At 35.9% G+C, this 25,963-nt stretch overlaps 1 protein-coding gene across 1 annotated transcript in view; it reads right to left on the bottom strand.

Moving 5' to 3' along the window:
* Positions 1-25,963, bottom strand: part of DIPK2B (divergent protein kinase domain 2B) — a 36,436-nt gene that overhangs the window by 3,926 nt on the left and 6,547 nt on the right. Inside the window, exons 2-4 of the mRNA XM_039368214.1 lie at positions 23,956-24,220; positions 4,828-5,001; positions 1,523-1,811 (exon numbers count right to left, since the gene is read on the bottom strand). Of these exons, the coding sequence (XP_039224148.1) occupies positions 1,523-1,811; positions 4,828-5,001; positions 23,956-24,220 (728 nt within the window). The remainder of the gene's footprint in view (positions 1-1,522; positions 1,812-4,827; positions 5,002-23,955; positions 24,221-25,963) is intronic.

The following is a 25,963-nucleotide window of genomic DNA, read 5'->3' on the forward strand; positions in this document are numbered from 1 at the left end:
TATCAACAACCTAAGATATGCAGATGATACCACTCTAATGGCAGAAAGTGAAGAGGAACTAAAGAGCCTCTTGATGCGGGTGAAGAAGGAGAGTGCAAAAGTAGGCTTGAAACTCAACATTAAGAAAACCAAAATCATGGCATCCGGCCCTCTCAATTCCTGGCAAACAGATGGGGAAGAAATGGAGATAGTGACAGATTTTATTTTTCTGGGCTCAAAGATCACCTCAGATGGGGACTGCAGCCAAGAAATTAAAAGACGCTTGCTCCTGGGGAGGAAAGCTATGGCAAATCTAGACAGAATACTAAAAAGCAGAGACATCACCCTGCCAACAAAAGTACGTATAGTCCAGGCCATGGTTTTCCCAATTGCAATGTATGGCTGTGAAAGTTGGACCATAAGAAAGGCTGAGCGCCAAAGAATTGAGGCCTTTGAACTATGGTGCTGGAGAAGACCTGACTGGACTGCAAGGCGTTCAAACCGGTCAGTCCTAGAAGAGATCAACCCCGACTGCTCTTTAGAAGGCCAGATCCTGAAATTGAAACTCAAATACTTTGGCCACCTAATGAGAAGGAAGGACTCACTGGAGAAGGGCCTAATGCTGGGAAAGATTGAGGGCAACAGAAGAAGGGGACAGAGAATGAGATGGCTGGATGGAGTCACTGAAGCAGTAGGTGTGAACTTAAATGGACTCCAGAAGATGGTAGAAGACAGGAAGACCTGGAGGAACATTGTCCATGGGGTCGCAAGGGGTTGGACACGACTTCGCAATTAACAACAACAACAACAAAGGAAATATTTTCATTATAAGCATATGCAGTGTTGACTTTGACATTGCTTCAGTTTTTTTATTCATATATTTATTTAACAAATCTAATTATTTGTCTTACTTTCATCGTTAACTTTTGAAACAACATTGTAAGAAAACTGTATTAAAGATAATATAGAATTCCATCTAGTTTGACAATCAGTTCTTCAATCTGGTTTCAACAGAAATATTCATAATCTGTCACATGCTAATTTTGACACTTTTTTCTGTCTATATAGTTAGTTAATTGGCTATTATTATATGAATTAAGCTGAAAGAAAAGTGAATTGAATGTATTTTCAGCTCACCTGTCAGTCCTACTAGATAGATCAGATCAGGAAACCAATTCTGCAGGAAAACTGGAACTACCTTTGTCAAGATTGGCTATAATAATGGAATCCTGCAAGTCTGATTGTCCAATAATACACTTCCTCTACCCACCACTTCTTATACTTCAATGAATCAGGGAGGTGAATATTATCTTGTTTCTCAAGGCTTAAAAATGTTTAAGCCTCCTTTGCTTATGTAACAGTTCTTTCATATGAGAGCTGAATGCAATGAAATTTCATTTTAATGTATGCTGATTAGTGTATATTTAAAAAGTTTTATTATATTCTATTCTGTTCTGTTCTATATCTCTGCTAGTCATTTTATCCCTCTCTATAATGCCTCCTAACCTGTTGTGACATATTATTCAAGATTGCATCTGAGTACCTTCTTGTTTGTCAATGACTCCTAGCATGCTGGCATCCTGGATAAAGAGTTGTCCATTGTTGAAAACACCAAACATGTCAGCATCAACATGAGTAAAGTAGAAGAAATAGTTCAGGTCATTATTCATCATGAAACTGATAATAGTGAGGAGCTGAAGAGCTAAATCTGCTGTCACATCAGAAGATGAGCCATAAAATTCCTTCAAAGGCCTAGTACTGACTGTTACTATTAGTCGGCCACAGGATCCCAAATATTTTGGAAAGGGCCATCCTTCTGCACCAGGGAAAATCTGCCAAAAAAAAAAAAAAAGGAAATGTGAAGTTCCATGATGATATGGAATTATTGTACTAGCTTTCCCCATGCTAATAGCCTCCTGATATCATGCATTTCCACTCCATTGCCCCTCTATTTTATATTTTATTTTATATTTATTTTATATTTTATATTTTATATTTTATATTTTATCTATTTTATATTTTATAGACTAATTTTAGTGTAATCAAGGGATACACAGGGTATTCCTTGGGTATAATTTTATTAGGGCTACCATGGCTGGGTGGCGAAACCAAATGATCACTAGATTCCAGCGCAGAAACAGAAAAGTGCAGCACTGCTGCAATGTAGTAGTTATTCTGTTTCAGATTTCCTCTTTTCTATATGTTTTCTAAGTCATTTCTAAATCATTACAACTTTGCAAGAAAATCAAGCAAACTAAAAGACAGTGTAAAGTGCAAATTCTACCACATTAGGTTTTTTGAGTTAAATTTGTGAATAAAATATTAAACTTTTCAACTGTTAAATGTAGTGAATGAATTTTATTTTACTTACTCACTTATTCACTAAGTGAATAAAAATATGCAGTACGCTAATTACCAAAGAAATATGGGTTTGAAAAAAGTAGTGCTTAAAATATTAACATATTTAGATATATTAAAACCATTAATTGTTAATCAAATCGTTACAAGTCCGTGTCAATGTTTAGATTCTATACAAACTACAGTATAATACTAAATTCCAATTAAATTATACTAAATTATAATTCTTTATTATAATACCATATGGAGCATGCTCCTAGAAAAACTTTCAATACCTTACATGATTTTAGGCTTCTTATTCCTGAATTTATCCTTGAAGATTTGGACTATTTCCTGATGTTCTGCTCTTTGCATTTTTAAAATGTGTCCTTTTTGTTTTTCAGTTTATCGGACAGATCTTGGTGCAACCATGGTGGTTTCATCGTCTCTTTTTTTCCTCTCTCGTATAGTTTGGGTGTATCTTAATTATTTCTTTCTTAAAATTTCTCAAGTATCTTTACCTGTTTTTCCTTTCATGATTTTCATCCATGAAATTCTTCCTACTTTTTCTCCTTAGTTTTTTAAAGTCAGATTTCTTGAAGTTTAGAGCACTAATTTGGCTGCCTTCAGTTCTCCCTACCCTCTATATGGTGAAATACTCACTCTCTCCTCAATTTCCTTACATTTCCACTTCTTCAATCACTTTTTCTCTGTTATTAAATATCAAGTCCAATATATCCTCTAATTTCTTTTTCCACTTTTTGAAAGATGAAGAATTTTGCAAGGCATGGTGAGAATCTGTGGCACATCCCACTTGATTCCCAGTTGACATGAGGGTAGCTAAAAAAAAAAAACCCCTATTATTACATAATGTTTTTCTGGAACATTCTGGCCATTGCAGATATGTCATTTTTAACCTTGGATGGGGTTACAATTCTCCATTCAAGAATGGTGTTCAGTCTGAGAGTCCTGAATCTTCTTTAGTGCATTTTCCCTTTCTTGAGAGTAACTGAGCCTGCTATCAGAATTTTATCCAGAGTTCATCAATACATAGTAATAGTAATAGTAGTAAAGTTGGAAGGGACCTTGGAGGTCATCTAGTTCAACCCCCTGCTCAGGCAGGAAACCCTACACCATTTCGGACAAACGGCTGTCCAGTCTCTTCTTAAAAACTTCCAGTGTTGGAGCATTTACTGCTTCTGGAGGCAGGCTGTTCCACTGATTAATTGTTCTCACTGTCAGGAAGTTTCTCCTTAGTTCTAGGTTGCTTCTCTCCTTGATTACTTTCCACCTGTTGCTTCTTGTCCTGCCTTCAGGTGCTTTGGAAAATAGCTTAATTCCCTCTTCTTTATGGCAGCCCCTGAGGTATTGGAATACTGCTATCATGTCCCCCCTTACATCTCTCTGTAAGAACTGAAACTTATATCCAAGAACTAATAGCGAAGCATAAAGTTTAAAATTTTTATAGACAGACCTTTTCTGGGGGTGGGTGGGGATATTAAGACCTAATAATGAAGATCAGCTATTGCAGAGTCAAATAATCAAGCCCTTGTTTATAACAGCCCCAGGATCTAAACCTTACATCTCTTACTTCAATTAAGACTCCTTGCCACTTTGATAATAGCTTGTCTGGTCTCAGAAAATTTAATAATTTCCATTTCTAGGCAAGAGCCATGACATCCTGTATGGTTGTAGAACAGTGGTCCCCAACCTTTCCGGCTCTGCACCAGCAGCAGTGGTGGCAGGGGGGAGAGGGAAGGGTTTCACATGCATGCCCACTGCTTATGCAAATGGAGCTTTGCATGCTTTCATGCTCTCTCACTGCTTGCATGTCCCAGTTCCCAATGGGACCCCTGTTGTAGAATAGGAACAGTGGTTCTCTACCTGGGGTCTGCAGGATCTTGGGGGAGGGCACAATGTTTTCACAGGGAGTCCATGGAAGCTTGAAGAAATGTTATAGTTTAAATCTTTAATTAAGTCTTGAGGGTACATGATCACGGTATTTAAAGGGGGTCTGTGGTGAAGAAAAGGTTGAGAACCCCTGCTGTAGAATATGACTTTTACATTAGCTAGAACAGATTTAAGCACAAATCAGCCATTAGATTAAAAACAATGTTTGTGTCTGTTTAACTCTGGGAGCATGGACTTGATTTAACACGGTGCCCTCTCTTTGGGGCCCTAATATTCCTGAACTACAACTCTGATTGCCTGTAGTAATTGGCCATATTGGCTGTATATTAAAAATTGTAAATCTGGTATCCTAAGCACTCAAATCTGGGGACACCTGAGCTTAGCAAGAGTCCAAGTAGGTGGGGTTTAATCATGCAAATGAGTAGCCATTTTTAACCTAAGTACCACAAAGAGAGTAAAATCTCACGTCCAAGAAAAAAGAGTCTGGATCCAGCATAAGGATTATCCAACCAATTCATAACTTTTCTCATATCTCAAAGTGAGTTGAAATGAGATTTCCAAAGGATGAGTGATATTGTATGAAAGCAGATGCCATTATACCTGTAAAATAATGGGATGAGTGTTAATAGACAACATGTAGAGGAGACGCAGTTTATCCCGGTCTGTAAAATGGTCCATATAGACACTACCAGCATCTGGAACTTCAGCATATCTCCGTACTATTCGATCCAACAATCTTTGTGATGGACAGCGAAGCATTGGTGTACGAAGGCCCTAAAAAAAAATATTGACAAGCACAGTCTTTCCTCTGCTTTTATCACAAGAACTTAGATAAAATAAGACTGTTTGTTATTAATTTCCCTTTGGCACATTCTGGAATGGATTCTGACAATGAGTAATTTAATTAATTCAATATAGATTGTCCTCTTTTAACAACCACTCATTCAGTGGCCATTCAAATTTATGATGGTGCTGAACACGTAGCTATGATCAGACCTCCTTTTTATGGCCATGGCTGCAGCCCTGTGGTCATGTGATAGTGATCTGCAACCTTCTTTGCCAGCTTCTCACAGGGAAGCCAACAGGAAGTCAGAAGTTGTGATCATGTGACAGCTGTCACTTAAAGACAGTAACCAAGACTGCTAGAACTGCCATCAATGTGGCATAGTCACATGATTTTTTGACTTATGACCTCTTTGCTTAATGAGTTTCCAATCCCATTAGCGTAGTTAAATGAGGGTTACCTATAAAATATTGAAGAGATACCTATAGAATAGTGCTTATGTTTTGCTACTAATTATAATAAAAAGAGCAATTGTGTCATACAAACATGTCTATATAACAAGTATGAGTATGAGAAACAAGTATAACATTTACAAGGTAGAGATTTCTCCAAATGATAGCAAGCCAGATCTTTTGCCCAACCCCAAAATTTTACAAAGGTCTACAAAGAGGACCTTTGCATTGATCCCTGAAGATTCAAGATGCTGCAAGGTGTAATGCAGTTCCATGTTGACAGCATCATCTGCTGATTTATTAGCTTGTTAGGCAAACTGCAAGGTCTGTGGTGATTTTCATGTGGGCCAGTCCTAACCTCGCAAAGGTCTTCATAGCTAAAGATGTCAGAGCAACTGATCTGTAATCATTCAGCTCTTTGATGAAGGGTTTCTTGGGAACTGGGATGATGGTAGAGCATTTGAGGCAAGAGGGACATAACACATCTCTAATGAAGAGGGGGACCAGTTGTTCAGCACAGGCTTTCAAGTAGGAAGGAGTTACTCCATCTGGCCTTGGTGCTTTTCTGATCTTTTGCCTATTAAATAGACCTCACACATCTTTTTCTAAGATCACCAAAGATGGCGGACCCCGAAAGATAGGTGTAGGAGATTGGGCTACTGTTGGTGTATTCGAGGTGGGGAAGGTAATGGTAGATTCCAGTGATCTCCTCTCAAACCTACAGTAGAATACATTCAGGTCACGATTCTCTTCAGTAAGGGAGGAATAAAGGTTTTTGGAGAGATACAAGGCAATGGTAAACCACTTCTAAACTTGATAGACTTGCCGGTGCCATCATCAGGATCTAAGATTGACAGAGGGCACCAAAAGGAGGCTCTGCATTGTTCGTAAATAATTTGACATTAGAAACAAGTAATAATTGGTTAAATTTTCAGATTGGCAGAAGTGCCCTCATGACATGTTTGGTTCAGCCACAGAAGGGCAAAGTCGTCAGCCAAAGAGAAGCTTAGATGGAAAAAAGTTGTTGCTAGGAAGGTGATAATAATAAAAGATTTACAATGATTACGGATTGCTACCACATTGAGTATGGTAAATTGCACTGACATATTGTGCTTAGCTAAATTACTGTAAAAAGAATGAGGAGCCAATTTCTATATTTCTGATTCTTTTTATTTGCCATGTTAACTGCCAAACTCTGATTCTAAACTGCACATTTTTACTTCCCAATTGCTGCTGCTCTTCTGTCGCCTAGAACTGAGTTGCTATAAAGTGATCACTGAAGTTCTCTAATCAGCATCTTGAAAAACCAGACTGGCATTTGGACTGGCTAAGTATAAATTCAAAATAAGATCAGCTTAACCTTCCTTGACTGAAGAAGAAATCTGGTTTACCTACTTAGGATTAAATTAGACCATCTTTCTATACTTGACCCTATGTTTGCTAAATTGTTTTTATACCGTTATAACAAAGAAAAATTGTAATATAAACCTTTGCAGCTTTTCATTTCAACACAGCTCCATAAGGCCACATAGGCAGGGGTTACATATACATCTCTAAAACATGTTCATTGAATCCTGAATGTGGCAAATTGTTGTTACAATATACGATATGATATACTTAGCATCTTGTTTGCTATTAGCATTGAACCTTTTGCTCTGCATGACAATATTTGCTAATGTCAAATACAGACACTTTAAAAAATAATTCAGGGAGAAGCATCAGCTACTGCAAACTGAAATGTAGGCAGCCTGGATGGCATGGCTGGGGAGTAACACCTCTCTGCCAGTGACAGTTTTGTCAAGAGATGCATATAAGCACAAATCTCTTGAGCAGGCAAGGTTAGCAGGCCACGTTTTCAGCCCTGGACCAATTGTAATTTTCAGTAAAGATTTCCACTGTGACACACAAAGTCATCATTCTGGCAGCTGCTAAGTTGCTGGTAGGGTCAGGTAGGACCATCCACATGAAGTGAAAAACTTTATTTCACAGTCTGTCATTTTGATTCAAGTACATTAAGACAGTGCCATAATTCTTTGCTCTATCTAAAGCAATTACTTCAGCCCAATCATTTGAGTCAAATCTCCTATATATATCCAAAACCACAGAAGAGAAGAAGTAGTTATTGGAAAAGTTCAACTGCTTTGATGCAGAAATGGGAGTTCATGCTCTAAAAATGCCACTCTTCACTGCAGTTGCTTAACTTGTCGGTAAAGATGATTGATTATTAGGTGAAGCAAAAGCAACAGTGCTTTTTTTCAATAATTTTATTAAGAGTTACAAGTAGAAAATAAAAACTAATACAAGCTATAAAAATATAGAAACATAAAAAAGAAATTAAAAAAGAAAAAAGTATAAAAAGTATAAAAAGTAACTTCCCCCTTCATCTCAGCAAGTAAAAACAATTTTAATAGCTTATCACCACAGCATGTACTCCCTTCACCCCATAATTCATCTCTTAACTATAGAACAAAGTCAAAAAGCCTTGTCATTTGTTCTTTGTCAGCAAAAATCCAGGAAGGGAAAACATCTAATTAATTTTCTATTTTAACTTTGATTGAATAAGCTGACACCCTAACCCTAACCCTTCCCTGAATTTTTTTTAATTTTATTTTTCCTTTTTTACAATACAATACAACAAACAAATTAAAATAAAAATACATATTTTTTCCTTAACAATACTGTGTTATATATCTCATACATATTATTTATAATTATTTACATAAATTATCATACATTTTTATTTCTCTGCTCTAGCCAAACATAACATTTATTCCATATCTCATAGAATTCTGTTGTTTCCTTGTCCTTTATTTCTAAAGTAAACTTGTACATTTCTGCGCATTCTAATATCTTACGAATGATCATCTCATTTGTTGGTATCTTTTCCGATTTCCAACACTGCACGTACACAATGCGAGCTGCTGTTATTTTGTGTACAATGATGTATTGTAGTTGTTTATTGACCTTTGGATTAATTATACCTAATAAAAATAATTCGGGTTTAAGTTCAATTTGTGTATTTGTTATCTCCTGTATCCATCTCCTTATCTGTTCCCCAAAAATCTTTGCTTTGGGTCATTGCCACCACATATGGTAAAATGTTCCCTCCTTATTTTTGCACTTCCAGCAATCTGGATTCATATTTTTGTACATCTTAGTTAATCTCTCCGGTGCTAAATGCCATCTATAGAACATTTTATATTGATTTTCCTTATATGCTGTTGACAATGTTAGTTGAATAATTTTTATTCCATACTCTTCCCCATTCTTCCAATTCTATATTCCGGCCCACATATTTCTTGCCCATGCTATCATTGGTCCTTTTACTACTTCTTCTTCTAATTCTACTTCTAATAGGTATTTGTAAATTTTTGTTAGAAATTTTCCTTCCTTACTTGTCAGTATTTTATCCAATTGCTGTGATAGCCAGTTTATTCCATATTCTTCCATGTCTTTACTGTATTTTGACTGTATCTGTAGGTATGGCCACCAATCAATAATTATTCTCTGTTCTTTTAAGTCTTCCCTTGATTTAAGATTTCCTTGGTTATCTAATAAATCTTTATATCTAAACATCTTTTTTTATCCAATGTGTTTGGGTGAATCATTGCCTCCATTGGTGAGGCCCAGTTTGGGATTTTCATATAAGTGTTTCTTTTTAACCTTTTCCCATATCCAAATCAGCGCATCTCTTATCTGATGCTGGTAGAAATATGTGTGTGTCTTCTTGTATTTTTCCCACAAGAAAGCATGCCAACCAGCCTGCAGATCATGTCCTTTAATCATTAAAAGCCTTTTATTATCTAAATTTATCCAATCTCTAATCCAAAGTAACCCAGCTGCTTGGTAATAAGTTTCCCATTTTGGGAGCCCAAGGCCATCTCTACTTCTACTATCTAGTAGCATTTTGATATTTATTCGTTCTGTTTTTCAGTTATATTTTTTTTACTAACATTTTAGTTTTTTCTCTATTAATTTTTAGTCCTGCCACCATTCCATATTTTTCTATTTCATTCATTAGAATATTTCCTCTCTCTAGTGGGTCCTCTATAAAGAAAACCAAATTGTCCGCAAATGCCTATGTCTTGTATTCTTCTGTCTTGACCTGTAGTCCTTTTATCTCTTTGTTAATTCTAATTCGGGTTAATAGCACTTCTAAAGTCAAAATAAAAAGTAGAGGTGACATTGGACATCCCTGTCTTACTCCTTTGCTTATTTCAAAATTTTTTGTATTGTCCCCATTAATTATCACTTTGGCCCTTTGTATCTTGTATATTGCCTTTATCATTTTCTCAAATTTCCTTCCAAATCTCATATCCTCAATCTGTTGGAACAAAAACTGCCAACTAAGATTGTCAAATGCTTTCTGGGTATCTAAAAAATTAGAGCCACCTATTTTTCAGGGTGCGCTTCATAATATTCTAAGACATTTAAAACCGTTCTCTTGTTATTCCTAATTTGTCTTGTGGGTAAAAAACCATTTTGATCTGAATGTATTATATCATTTAATATTAACTTCAATCTTTCCGCAATTATAGTGGTAAAAAATTTGTAGTCTGTGTTTAACAATGAGATTGGCCTATAATTTTTTATCTGTTTGGGGTCTGTACCTTCTTTTGGGATAAGAGATATATTAGCTTCTGTTCAGGAGTTGAGTAATTTGGCTTTCTCCAACACATCATTGTACACTTCTAATAGTATCGTTTCAAAATCCTCATAAAGAGTCTTATATACTTCTCCTGGAAGTCCATCTGGCCCCGGGGTCTTATTATTTTTTTGTTTTTGCACTGCGGTTCTTAATTCTAAAGCTGTTATTTCCTTATTCAATATTTCTCTCTGCCCTTCCTTTAATTCTGGCAAACTATTAGCCTTTAAGTATTGTTTAATATTCTCCACGTCTATTTCCTCTTTTTTGTAAAGTAACCCAAAATAATTCTGAATTATTTCTTTATTTTTATCCATTTTATATTGCAACTCTCCATTTTCATCTTGTAAGTCCTGAATAAGTCTTCTCCCCGGTTTGTTTGCATATTCAAAAAAATTTTGTTTTGCTATTTTCACTTCTCTTGCCGTTTCCTCTTGGTCTATCATATTTAATTTATGTTGAGCCAAAACCATTTCCATTTTAATCAATTCATCCCAGGGTTCCCTTTATAATTTCAATTCTAATTTTTTAATCTCCTCCTGAAGTATGTTTTGTGTTTGCCTTTTTACCTTATTCTTTTTTGCTGTATAAGCTATCGCTATGCCTCTCAAATAAGCTTTAGTGGTATCCCAAATAGTCTGTAATAATGTTTGTTGTTTTGTATTTTCTTTAAAAAACAATTCTATCTCCTTTCTAATCCTTACAATAAATTCTTTTTCCTTTAAAATGTGGGAATTCAATGTCCACCTTCTCCTTGCTTTTTTCTGCCCTTTCCAAACTATTTTCAGGGGGTTATGGTTGGCCCATGTGTTTGGCATTATTTCTATCTTTTCTATATCCTGACTTATCTCTTCATTCATCCATGCCATATCTATCCGAGACCAAGATTTATGTGGATTTGAAAAAAAAGTATATTCCTTTTTTGGGGGGGTTCCGTTTCCTCCATTGATCAAATAAATTAAGTTCATGTGCCAAATCAAAAATTTTTTCATATTACTAATATAATCATTTTTTTACATTCACTACCACATTGTAGTCTCCCACAATACACACATTTCCCTGTCCAATTTCTATAAGTTTTTCATGTAGCATCTTATAAAATTCTTTCTGGTTCTCATTTGGTGCATATATTGTCACCAATAATCATGGTTTCTGCTCGGTTTGTATTTCTAATATTAGGACTCTTCCATCTGTGTCTTGGTATTTCAATTTAACATTTATATCTTTCCTAATATAAACCACTATTCCTCTCTGTTTTTGTTCCGCAAGTGCTGTATATCAGCGTTTCCCAAACTTGACAATTTTAAGGCATGAGGACTTCAACTCCCAGAATTCCACAGCCAGTTGCTGGCTGTGGAATTCTGGGAGTTGAAGTCCTCATGCCTTAAAATTGTCAAGTTTGGGAAACACTGCTGTATATAATACTCCTAATTTCGGAAATTCCAAATATTTCTTATGTTGCTCTTTTATGTGTACCTCTTATAGACAAGCTATGTCTATATCTTGTTTTACTAAGTTTGTTAATATTTGTTTTCTTTTAGCCGGTGCATTTAATCCATTAACATTAATTGATATTAATCTACTCTCCTCTTCCGTTGCTCTAATTGTGTGTTCTACTTCTGTGTTTGTCTTGTTCTTGGACCTACTCCTCTTTCTTTCCTTTGTCCTTTTCCTTCCTTACTTTCTACCTCTGGCTCTGTTTCCTTTGGCTCCTCTTGTTGGTCTTCCTGGCTTCTAGATTCTAATTCTTCCTTGCTACTATTCTCTGAATTTTTGATCATAATTTTTAACTCCTTCAAATGTGGTCCCAGGACTTGTTTTCTGATCATCTTTTTTGTAACTCAAAAATCTTTCAAATCTTTATCAGGCCTTTTTTGTACATCCAGTAAGCAAAATTTGCCCTTTTTCATATCACTTCTCATAAAGCCCTTCAAGACTTTAACATATTTCTTTTGTAAATCCAGTAAGGAAAATAATGTCCAAATTGCTTCTCTGGTTTAATAATTATCTTTTTAATCTCTTTTAAGTAGTGAAACATCTATTGGCTTGATTTGTGTACCCAGCACATCTTTCTCCATCATTCCTCTCATTGCCTCACACATTTAAATCTACACTGAAATGAAGTTCAAACTCATCCATCGTAGCTAATAACTAGATAAAAACCTACAGGACACAAATCAGGAAGTGGGTCCCGAAACAAGCCAAGAACCAAGACAAAGAGGCAATCAACAAATATAGAAATAAAGAAACTTCTGGACTCTTTTATTCTTTCCTGTCTACATAGACAATGGGTGGCTTGAATAGAAAACGTCATTCCAGATCCAGGGAAACAAAAGCTGCCTAGACATTTCATTGGAAACTATCTACAATCCCAGGACTATCAGTTCAAGCTCTTGTAATTTCTAATGTGTGGCATAAAATGTGGAAACTGCTAGTGGTTTAAATACACATACCTTCAATCACCACAATTATAAGCACTGCTTAGGGATTCCACATCTCCATTGTTGGACTTATGAAGATAAACTATAAGACAGCGGGAATCAATCTGACTGAGACATTACATTTTATTGAGCTCTGAATCATGCATCCTACATCTGAAACTGGGTTGCTCAATCTTAAAATGATCGACTGCTTCATAGGGATTCAGGCTTATTTCTTACTGGAACTGGGAACTGGAAAGTTTCTGCACTGCTCAAAAGCCCTGAGATAGAGTCTTATTCACCACTCAGACTCAGGATGGAGTTTGGCAGAACAAACAAAGTCCTAGGAGAAAATTCAATTGCACTCGGTAAAATTTATATTTGAACAGACTTCTACAAAGTATATTTGAAGGGCGATAAACTACCCTGACAATGAAAAAGTATGAAATAAACATTATCCTTGTTTTTGATCAAAAAAACTGAATAACAAATATTTTTTTTTAAAAAATCCAAAAATCATTTTGGAAAAATATGCATTTCCTTTGGCCAGGAATTAACTGTCAGCAGAAATTTAATGTGACATCTTCATTTTCTGGTATTAAAATTTTAATTAAAATATGCGAGTTCTGTATAATAACAGTAGCAAAGAAGAAAATGAAGCTTTAGTGATACAATAGCACTTCTAACTCAATATATCTGACAAATCAAACAATGGGGCATGTGAAGAAAAAAATGATTCTATCTGATTTTCTTCTAATTAAGCTTGGGAAGAAAGATTATGGGTCTTGCTGTCACCAAATGTTGCACCCTTATAAGAATTTAGCTTCTAACGAGTGGTCCAACAGGAAGAGTTTGGAGAAGATGTCTGAAACTATCATGGACAGCCAAGAAAACAAACCAATGAATCATTGAAATCAGGTCTTCTGGTCTGGCAGGGAATGAGACGGCCATGGGAGGCTGGGTCTCCAGCCTCTCAGTCCAGTTTTGCTTTGCCTAGCGTCTCTTAAAGGGATGGAAAGTTACCCTGGAGGGGCAACGAAGAAAGAGGGATATTTCGGGAGCTTGGATCTGGTAGTGACCAATCTGGGTGGACTGAAGCCCCCTCTAAAGGGGTGGAAGAAAGGCTGCTGGGAGAGCCAAGGCAGCCCAAGTTGTCTGCAACTGGAAAGGAAGCTATGAAAAACAGCTGATTTCCAACAACAAGCTATGTCTGGGTGAGCTGAAGTCTTTTCCTTCTCTTTGTGTTTGAAAATGTTGAGACCCTAAAAGGGAGAACTTGAAAGAGTAAAGACCCTCCCCCCCAAAGAGACTTTTGGAGCGGCAAATTTAACATTAAGGGGAAATGTTAATGAATATCAAATTAACGGAGTACCAGAGTGTGGAGACTGATAAATAAGCTGATAAATAAGCCAATGAGGACACCTACTGGTGAAAAATAAGAATTAAAAAGAGAGTGACCTTGGAAAGCTTGAGAACAAAACAAAGCCTTGGTCTGAGATAACAAGTGAAAGACTGTTTATAGCTATGCTTGTTGACATTGGCTAAAAACTAAATAGACATTATATGAAGAAAAGAAAAAAAAGAATATTTTAGATCCAAGAAGGGACTGGAGGAGGTAGGTTTGCCTCACAACAGCTGATTCCTGATTATGCTTTGGATATAAGTTTAAGACTGTGAGCCACAAAATGAGTACAACTAATATTTCCAGACTTGCAAAGAAAACCTCTTCAGTGCCCTCTGTCAGACAAGCCAGTCCAACAACTCAGAGTTCTGTCAGCCCAAGATGAAACACAGGCCTCTTTAAAATTAATTCAAGAAATCTTGCAGAGGAACCATGAGGAAACACAAAGTAAACTGGAGAAAGTAAGAGAAGAAATTCTGGATATAAAGGCACAATTTGAAGCTCAAAATCAAAAGATCATTAAAAATGAACAGAAAATCCAGGAAGTGGAAAATAAAACTGAAGATATTGACAAAAAGGTGGAAATGTTATTGCAAAAGAATGAAGGACTGGAACAAACAAATCAAAAACTAGAATGGGCTATGGCAATGGTAAAAATGAGAGACACAGAACATTATTTGAGGTTTCAAAATATTCCTGAAGATAGTGAAGAAAATATAGAAATGGTGATTATTGAATTGCTGGCAGAACTTTTAAACGCAGACCGAGCAGGCATTCAGAATGAGAAGGATCAAATATTCCGTATGAATTCAAGCTATGCAAGAAAAAACAGATTACCAAGAGAAGTGCATGTGAGGTTCATGAAGAAGCCAACAAGAGATGAAGTACTGAGAAAAGTGAGAGAGGAACCCTTACAATATAAAAACAAAAAAATTATGGTCTTAAAACAGATACCCAAGAGAGTAAGGAATACCTAGAGACACTACCATTTTCTAACTACAAAATTAATTGCCAAAGGCATAAATTACAGATGGCTAATGCCAGAAGGCATTTCAATAAACTGGAATAATACAAGATATTGACTGGACTCAATATGGAAAGCAGAGGACTTTGAAGTAAGAAATAGAGTAATTTTGGATGAAGGTTTGCATCAACAAGAGGATAAGCACATGGGAGAGATGGTCCAAGGAGCAATGGCACAAGGAGAACAACAGAAGGAGAAAGGTGAACAAACAGGTGAAGGAGAAGGAACTGCCAGAGAATAAAGGATTACAAGATTGACTAGACCAAAATATAAGTAATGAAAGAGGAAATGGAGAAAAAAAAATGAAATTTTTTCAGTAAACGTAAATGGACTAAACTCCCCAATAAAAATAAATAATTTTTTTAGGAAACTTCAGAAATTAAATATAGATATAATCTGTTTACAATAGACACATATAAAAAAACAATATTATAAACTGTTGGAATACCCGAAAATGGGGACACTTCATCATACATCAGCACAACAAAAGAAACGAGGGATGGCGGTATACGTTAAAGAGACAATAGATTCTAAATTAATATATTCAGATGAAGAAAGAAGAATTGTAATGGTTGAAATATATTTACATCAAAAACAAATATTGTTAGTGGCAATTTATGCCCCAAATGATAATCAAGAACAATTTTATCAAAGATTACACAGGGAATTAATAGAAATGGAATACCAAAATATTTGTTTAATAGGAGACTTTAATGCGATAGTAGATGGAACAATGGATTATAAAAGTAGCAAAACAGGAAAATCCGTAAGAAGAAGGCTACCCAAGACATTCTTTGATATGGCAGAAGAAATTGGAATACAAGATGTCTGGTGAGAAACCAATCCACAAAATCGACAATATACTTTTTACTCAAATAGCCATAAATCTTGGTCAAGAATTGATATGATTTGGATGACTCCTGAATTAAAGATGGATATACAGGAAATTGAGATAGAAATAGGGACATCATAACCTTTTAAAAGCAACATGGAAAGGAATACAAAAGAAAAAAAAAACACCCAAGATGGATTTTAAATCAATCTATACTAAAAGACAAAGAATTCATAGAGTTGGCGAAAAGAGAAATGGAATTTTTCTTTAAAGAAAATAAAGAAGAAGATACATCACTACAAAACATATGGGATACAGCTAAAGCGTATTTTAGAGGTATAGCTATAATGTATATGGCAAAGAAAAATAAACAGAGAAGACAGCAATATTTATTATTAAAAGAAAAATTTAGAAAGTTAGAGACAGAATTACAACAAAATCCACAGAAAAAGACTTTGAAAAGAGAAATGGAAATAATAAAACATAAGCTGAATTTGTTGGACTCAGAAAAATTGGCGGAACAAATAAAGAGAGCAAAACAAAATTTCTTCGAAAATGCCAATAAGTCAGGAAGATGGCTAGCTTATAAGCTCAAAAAACAGAAAGAGAAGAAAATAATACATAATTTAGTAGATGGGAAAGGTTGTTTACAATTTAAAAAGGAAGAAATAAAAAAGATAATTAAGAGATATTATAAGGAATTGTATGGTAAAGAGGAGGCTGCAAGAGAGAGAATTACTCAATATCTAGAAGAAAGTAAATTGCCAAAAATTCCAGAGACATTCAAAACTATATTAGAAGAATGATGGAGATATTAGAGGCTATAAAATGACAAAAAAAATGGGAAAACACCAGGCCCAGATGGGCTACCGGTGGAACTTTATAAAAATCTACAAGATACATTAAGCGAACCACTGAAAGATGTTTGTAATGGACTATTGTTAGAGGCCAAATTTCCAAATACATGGATAGAAGCAAATATTACTTTGATACCAAAAGAAGATTCAGACTTGACGTATATTAAGAACTATAGACCGATTTCATTACTCAATGTGGATTACAAAATTTTTATTTCAATAATGGCAGAGAGATTGAAAAAATACTTAGTTGAATTTATACATCCAGATCAAAACGGCTTTTTACCGAAGAGACAAATTAAAAACAATTTAAGGGTGATAATGGACATATTAGGATATTATGAATTACATCCAGGGAAACAATTAGCATTAGTATTTTTAGATGCCCAAAAGGCGTTTGATAATGTTTCCTGGCAATTTATGGTTCAGTAATTACAAATAATGGATTTTGGAAAGAATTTTATAAATATGATAAAAACAATATATAGCAACCAGACAGCAAAAGTGATAGTGAATGGAGATTATACTGAGAGCTTTGAGATAAGAAAAGGTACGAGACAAGGGTGTCCACTATCTCCATTATTATTTATCTTTACTTTGGAAGTACTAAATAGAAGGATAAGACAGGACACAGAAATTAAAGGATTGAAAATAAAAGATGAAACAATATAAGTTACAAGCATTTGCTGATGATTTAATGTTTATCTTGGAAGAACCTTTAGAGATGATTCCTAAACTACGGGGAAAGATAGAAGAGTATGGAAAAAAGGGCAGGACTAAAAATAAATAAAGAAAAAACTAAAGTAATAGTAAAGAACCTCGCAGATAAATAAAAAAGGCAAATACTAGAGAAAACAGAGGTACAAATAGTGAAAAAAGTTAAATATTTAGATATTCATCTTTCAGCTAAGTGTTCATCAATAAAAGAAGACAATTATACAAAATTATTGAAGCAAATAAAGCTAGACTTGGAAAGATGGAAAAATCTCCAGCTGTCAATATTAGGAAGAATTGCTACAGTAAAAATGAATGTGTTGCCGAAGATTTTATTTCTATTTCAAACGATTCCGATAAAACTTGAGAGAAAATTCTTTCAAGATTTAAATTCATTGGTTTTGAACTTTATTTGGCAGGGGAAAAAAGCTAGAATTAAGATGAAAACATTACAAGATGCTAAGGAAAATGGAGGTTTTGGGTTGTCGGAATGGATGTTGTATTACCAAGCATCTGTGTTAACATAGGTAAAAGAGTGGATAACACTTAGAAATAAAAGGTTATTGTATCTAGAGGGACATGATTTACAATTGGGGTGGCACGCTTTCTTATGGTACGGGAAAAACAGAGTTCATAAGTACTTTCAAAATCATTTTATAAGAAATGCCTTGTCAACAGTATGGGAAAAAATTAAAGCTAAAATATAGGGTGGTTATCAACTATGGAGGCATTTATACATCCGAACTTGGTAGACTTTGAAAAAATATGGACATATAAAGATATTCTAGATATTGATGAGAAATTAAAATCTAAACAAGAACTGGAAAATCAGAGAATTAACTTGTCCTGGTGGGCACATTTACAGATACAAAGTAGATATGAAAAAGATGTAAATATGTATGGATTTTATAAAGATCAAACTGTGTTTGATAAGATTTTGTTAACCTCAGATGAGAAATTAATTAAGAAAATATATAACTTTTTGTTAATTTTGGATATGGAAAGTGAACAAGTGAAAGAAACAATGACAAGATGGGCAAAACATTTTGGCTATAATATAGAATTAGAAAAATGGCAAATGTTATGGGAGAGAAACTACAAATTAACAATATCAACTTCATACAAAGAAAATCTGTATTAAATGTTTTATAGATGGCACCTGCCGCCAGCAAGATTAGCAAAAATGTTTAAAAATATGTCAGATAGATGTTGGAAATGTAAACATAACATAGGCACGTATTATCACATTTGGTGGACATGTGGTAAGGCAAAGGCCTATTGGAGAAAGATACATATGTGGTTAGAAAAAATATTGGGTGAACAAGTGGATTTTAAACCTGAACTTTTTAAACTACGTATTATACCTGAAAAGATTAATAAGCAGAAATTATATTTAATCTTACACATCACTACAGCAGCGAGAATAATTTTTGCACAATACTGGAAGAATGAAGGATTGCCATCAGAAGAAGAAATAATCAGGAAAATATTGGAATGTGCAGAGATGGACAGATTAACTATGAGGTTGAAAAATAAAGAAGATACAGACTACTATCAAATTTGGAACCTATTTTATTCTTGGCTAGAGGAAAGAATGAAGGATTAGGAATTGAACATGTATTAGCATAGCAAACTCCAGACAACTTGTTGATTGGAAAAATTAACATGTGCTGATGAAAAAAAAACCAATAAAATCTTTATATAAAAAAAAGTATCATTGAAATCAATCCTAGCTTTCTGGAGAAAGTTCTAACGTTTAGTGCAGAGGTCCCAACCTTTTGGGCACCAGGGACTGGTTCCATAGAGAGAGGTTTTTCCACGGAGCAGAGGGTGCATGGTTTTGTGTGCTGACTGTATCTCGTGGATGGGGCTTTGCTTGTTAGTGGGGACCGGTTGTTGGCATGCTGTGGCCCGGTACTGGTCCATGGACTGGGGGTTGAGGACCCCTGGCTTAGTGGATGGACTCAGTTGCAGTGATGGTGGTGTTGAATAAAAAATCTTCATCAGGGTCCAGCCCAAGCCGGGAATAAACAAAATGGAGACTGCTTTAGAAAGAAGGTTGTAGTTTATTGAAGAGCAGAGCCAGACAGAAATGAGGCTTTGGGAAAGCTGACCACATGTAGCTGGGAGTGATGGGTTTTTATACCTTCTTGGGCTTTTGAGGTTGTTTCCTGTGCCTGTGGCATGAACTGTGTGTCCCTTTTTGGTATTGGTGGGTTAATCCTATTGTGTCATAATGGTCATGTGTTCAGAGTTTGGATGGGGGATGTAGATTTTAGGGTTCTTTGTCTTTCTAATCTCATCAGCTCCAAGCTTCCTGGCTCAAGTCTTTCTGAATGAATCACCAAATCTGCATTTCTGTAGAGCTGGCCTCTGCCTGGCTTCTGCTTGGGGGAGGAGACTTGGGGCTATTAAGAAAAACTGGGCATGCTTTTCTGCCTTTTTAATATTTCTTTCTCAGGGGGGGCTGACTTCCCACAGTGGGTTTACCATTAGAAGAGGTAAAGGATCAGATTAGGGCAGAACATCATGATGAAAAGCTATCTATGTGGTCACTAAGAGTTAATCACAACTTGGTAGCAAATAATTGAAGTAGTCCAATGGAGGGCACACCATTGTATATGAAAAGTTTGGATTCTGAAGAGAACCTTGTATGACAGAAGCCAGTCTGAAGAAAGAGGGTTTCTTCCAAACTGAAGAGGGACAGAAGGAGGTGGAGAGATAGATAGCACAAGTTGCTTAAATGAAACTTATCAGAAAACAAAAAGAAAACAAGAAGGCAGATAAAATTATTAGAGTTTTGTTTTGTTTTATTTTTAGAAAGCTGCGGATAGTCCTTGATTTGAAGTAATGGAATCCTCTTGCTCGAGAAATTAATAGTTTCTAAGAGGAACTCTTGTGTTTCCAGATAGAACTTGGCAGGCTTTTTTTAACACTTAAAGTTGAAAATGTCCCATGCTGCCCTCTTGTGGTGATTACAGAGAAATCCATGGAAAGTGGATGAGTGTACAGGTGGTGGGTCTACAGTTGACATGTTAAAATAGGGCTGAGGGGGGTAAAGAGACAACATTAGATAATAGTTTTTATACTACGTACTCTTTTCTTTCAAATTAAACAGTACATAATTGTGTATCTAATACTGTTCCAGAAATCACTATACCTTTGCTCAGAATAATATTTTCTTTTGAAAAATGGTTCTTGACTTAACATTATCTGAAAACCCCTGATTTACAAATCAAATATCCATTTGTTTCATTTTTGATTTCTGTTCAGAACAATTTAAAGCCAAGATGGTAAAATATTCAGGGAATAATATATAATTATATTACATATTGAACCTACATAAATACAAAACACATTTATGCATAAGAAACTATTATACAACCCAACTGGCTATATTTAAAATGTATAAAATATGAAATCAATTAATTCTGTTGGTAATTAATTCATTATTATCTACCACTGTTTTATCTTACATAGATGATGGACACTTCCCTGTACAAATTTAAATTGTGCTATATTGATTTATTATTCAGTCATTTCTTTCTACACGTTTCATTATTTTGCAGGCAACCCTGAATATGTTTGCATAGATGATCTGACCATTGCAACGGTACTCTCAAAGCATCAAAAGAGGAATTGAAGATCGCATGTATTCTGAAGCCATCTATAATGAATGTTTTTGCATATCCAACCAATTGGGGGTTATTCAGTATATTGTGGTTAAGCAACCACTCACAGTGCTTCTTAAAAGCCCAAATAAGAGATACTTATATATCTTGTGAGCCTCAATTTAAAAGCAAAAGTCTAATCCAATGACCAGCTGGCAATAAATTCAGTCTCTGTGTAACAAATTAATAAGGAAAATGTATTTACAAAGTATTTAAGGGCAGTAAAAGGAACTTTTAAAGCTATATTTGCTTTTCACTTTTTCAGCAAATTAAATATTTATTTGAAACACACATGTGCACACATACCCTGAACATCTCAGCAAGTAGTGAAAAAGTAAAAGTGAAGGACTAGGAGAAAAAGGTGGTCTGTTCTCCTGAATTATGCAACTTTTGAAGAGAATGTACTGTGGGAAGTCAGCCCGCCAGAGAAGGAAATATTAAAAGAGCAGAAAAATATATTTCCTCAAAAGGATTTTAAAAGCAGAAACCAACTCTGCCCCCAAGTCTCTCTCTCTCCCAAGCAGAAGCCAGCTCTGTACAAATGCAGATGTAAACCATCAGAAAGGCCCCAGCTAGGAGATCAAGAAGACAAAGACCTAAAATCTGCATACCCCACCCAAACTTTAGGAGTCATTAGCTCCAACACCAGGGAAGCAGGACATGACCTTTGGGACATAATAGGGCTAACCCATCACCACCAGTACCAGAAAGGCACACCCAGGTCAGAATATGACACAGAAAATACAAAGCCTCAACACAGGAACAGGAAGCAACTTCAAACAAAAGGCTTCAGTGGGTATAAAAACCTACTTCCCACATGTGCTCAGCCCTTTTTTTCACTTCTCTTGCTGCCAGAACCACCTTTCTGTCTGGCTCTTCAATAAACTGCAACCTTCTTCCCAAAACAGTCGCCATGTTGTTTATTTATCCTGGCTTGGATGAACCAGGATGAAGACTTTTCTTTCAACAGTACAAAAGGGAAATTGGTTTTCCTTGCTAGTGTAGGTTCTGCAATGGTAAGCACAACGATTAAGAAAAATAGTACTACAAGTTAGTTCTGAAGCCAGAACTCTAATTTTATTTTATTCTGTGCTGGTTTTAAAAACTGGAGGTCTCAGATGGTAAGCATGATACAAACTCTGAAAGCCTGATGGTTTTCTATGTGACTAAAATTAATACATTGACTGCTGAACTGAAATTGAGCTCATCAACTGCTTTTGTTGTAAACTTTCTAAAATGAGGTCCTTTGATTCATATTTCTGCTAAGCTATGTAAATTATATTTCACATAGAACATTTTTGTTAAAATACTATCCTTCATAGGATACACCGAGAATATCCTAAACCACTTCTACAAACATAGGGGTCAAATTGCCTGTGAATCTTAAAAGACATGTCATATTGTTATTCCTGTCAATGGCAGACGATATTAATATTCTCCCACTGAATTTTATAATAAGATACATTTATCTGTTTTATTTCTTTGGCTACTCTTGTTTAAATAAGTCAGGCTGTAAAACAAACAGATAGAATTTAAGCACATCAAGGAAAGGTGTTATCCAAATAAGTCTAGAATCTAAATAGTGTTAGACATATCCCATTGATCATTCACAGATCATTTATCAACATTTGGGAGACATACACTAGTATTTTGGACTCTCTAAGGTTAAAGAGTGCCCACCCAGAAGCTTCTATTTCCTAGCTTACTCCACAAGTTGGGTGTTAATTATTTGTGTACAAGCTACCTCCCCCCTAAAAGCAAGCAGACAATTTTGCACAAAGACCCTGACTGGAGCATGATACACCATAGAAATGAACATTGTTTTAGAGAAAGGATGCAGAATTACTGAAGTTCTGGTATTTTGAAAGAAAGACAAGGACTCTATATCCAAATAGATCAAGATGTATCTCATATAAAAGGAGAGACCAGTGGATAACCTGACTGGTACATGACAGAAAAATACACAGACTGGAACATTCAGGATTAGGAAGAGGAGGAAGGCATCTTCTTTTGACATGATCATATCAAAGTGAACTCTGCCAAATGACAGAATGCCAAGTTATGTTTAAACTCACTGTGGAGTAAGTTTGGGTAGCAACAATGCAATCTCATCCACAGTGAAGAGCCTCAGATCAAATAGTTTATTGTATTCTATTATGGAATTTCATTGTGTGTGTTATGTCCTGAGCCTGTGAAAGCAGGCTCGGGGCATTGCAATGGTCCCGGGCAGGTGCAAGCTGCCCGGGACCAGACTGGCTGTCTGGTCAAGCGCACCAAATGTTGCAGTTTGGCCCGGGAATCGCCTATAAAAGGGGCAGGGAGATTTGGGCGTTGTCGGCGTCTTGTAACCAGTATGCAGAACAGAAATAAAGAGGTTCCTGAGAACTACAACTGCTTCTCGTGTCATTGCCATTTTACGAAGGACTTAACAGTGTGCATTTATGGATAGAAAGAGAAAGTGAAGCTTCAGAAGAATTTGGGGTTTGTTTGTTTTTTTAATTGTCCAACTTAGTTTTTGTTATTGTGTCTTTTCTACCGATCAGCAAGACAATTGGAGTCAGAAGTACTTTTTCTGTTGCTTACCTTACAGTAACTTTTAGTAAGTCTTCAAGAATGATGCAGAGCAGCATATGTTAATCACGTATCAACACAAGATCAAAGGCATGCGTAGTCATCAATAATAAAAAACACAATCTATTGTACTCCATAGTTTCTTTCTTTATGAAAGTAATCATGTGCTAAATATGCTGGGCCATTCAGCAACTTGTCCACCTTACTACTTTGTGACTTTTGTGGTTTGCATGTATCCACTTGTGTAGGGAAGGGGGAGTAAGAAGCAAGGATGATCCAAAATCTATTTTACAATAGTTGTTCCCCAACCATAAGCAGCTTTTATACAAGGGCATTACAAAAGACTTTGTACAAACCTGGACCAAGAGAGGGGTCAGGCGCTTTGCTTTTAGCCATTTCTGGAATCTCTCTGTCTTCCACAGAGCTCTCTCAATGCTACATCTTTTAGTCTGGGTAAGAGAAGTGCAAATTCTCTCATCAGACTCGTCGTGTTGGTATTTTGTGGTTAATCGGGAGATCTCAACCAGCCGCCAACTTTTGCTGTCATCTGAATAGTTCCCAGGGTAATGGGAGAGAGAGCTTGGAGGGAGGGTTAAATGTGAGGAGAGCCAACTGTCAAACCTGTCATCGAAACACAAACATAAAAGAGTGTTAATCCACCTTTATCCAGTTTAGCATGTGAATGTTTTCCCATTCTTTAAAATAGGCTGCCAAAAAGTGATCTGTAAAATGGCTAAATAAAGGGCATTTTTGGAAGAATGTTAATCTTGTGGCAAGTGCTCCATGTAACTGCAACTGGAAGAATTTAATACATTTTCCCCATTCCTTACTACATTGGTGAGAAAATAAATTATAGAAATTGTAGAATTAATAAGCCTAAGGGTAGTTGTAGTTCAGTACACCAGACTACATCCAACATTAGACATAATTATGCTCAGCAAAGCTGCTATTGCTCTTTTGCATACTCATTAGTACCAAATTTGCTATTTATGTTGCAGGTCTGATTTGGAGGTCTTTGAGCTTTCTCAGTTATATCCTTGGGTGGGTTGGGAATATCAAGATCACATTATTTTGACAGAACATCAGTCAGAATGAAACCATTGGACCTGACCCCTGAAGGAAAGGAAATGGTGGATGTAAACAATTAACAGTGATGACATATTCTGAAGATATGTATTTTTTTTTGCTAATAGTTATTTAAATTTAATAATCACTGAAAACTTTTGGGTTTACAAAGATGGCTGATCTTCTTCATCAACCTTCATTATTAGCTTTCTTTTCATCCCATTGTAGAAACATAAAAATGTAATTGTAATAGTAATAGTAGTAAAGTTGGAAGGGACCTTGGAGGTCATCTAGTCCAACCCCCTGCTCGGGCAGGAAACCCTACACCATTTCGGACAAGTGGCTGTCCAGTCTCTTCTTAAAAACTTCCAGTGTTGGAGCATTTACTGCTTCTGGAGCAGGCTGTTCCACTGATTAATTGTTCTCACTGTCAGGAAGTTTCTCCTTAGTTCTAGGTTGCTTCTCTCCTTGATTAGTTTCCACCCGTTGCTTCTTGTCCTGCCTTCAGGTGCTTTGGAAAATAGCTTAATTCCCTCTTCTTTATGGCAGCCCCTGAGATATTGGAATACTGCTATCATGTCCCCCTTGTCCTTCTCTTCGTTAAACTAGACATACCCAATTCTAGCAACCGTTCCTTATATGTTTTAGCCTCCAGTCCCCTAATCATCTTTGTTGCTCTTCTCTGTACTCTTTCTAGAGTCTCAACATCTTTTTTACATCGTGGTGACCAAAACTGGATGCAGTATTCCAAGTGTGGCCTTACCAAGGCATTGAAGAGTGGTATTAATACTTCACGTGATCTTGATTCTATCCCTCTGTTAATGCAGCCTAGCACTGTGTTGGCCTTTTTGGCAGCTGCAGCACACTGTTGGCTCATATTTAGGTGATTGTCTACTAGGTCTACATGCATTTGGCATCAGAACGGAATATCATAGCTTGTTTTCAAGATTTTTAGACTATAAGAAAGGCTTTTCTGTGAAGTTTACCTAAAGTTATGGAAAGTTAGTTTCAGTTTCCTCTAAGCACTAAACTTGACCTCCCCTAGGAAAGTACTCAGGAGAAAAAAAAATACCTTAGAATCAAAAGCAAGTGTACAGTTTTTATAATGCGGCTAACTAGCTTTGACAATTCAGAAGGAACTATTTATAGAGATGTCATCAGATTCTGTGCAAAGAATCATAAAGGGCAGCTAGTCTTAATATCAGTGTAGAAGGCATCTGGAGCCTCAAAAACAGGTGGTTACTGTATATAGATCTATCTATGTGGTCACTAAGAGTTAACACTAACTTCATGGCACCT

This window comes from Crotalus tigris, unplaced genomic scaffold (assembly GCF_016545835.1).
Source record: "Crotalus tigris isolate CLP2741 ecotype Arizona unplaced genomic scaffold, ASM1654583v1 scf7180000017601.7605149639:7615979, whole genome shotgun sequence".
NCBI classification, from domain to species: domain Eukaryota; kingdom Metazoa; phylum Chordata; class Lepidosauria; order Squamata; family Viperidae; genus Crotalus; species Crotalus tigris.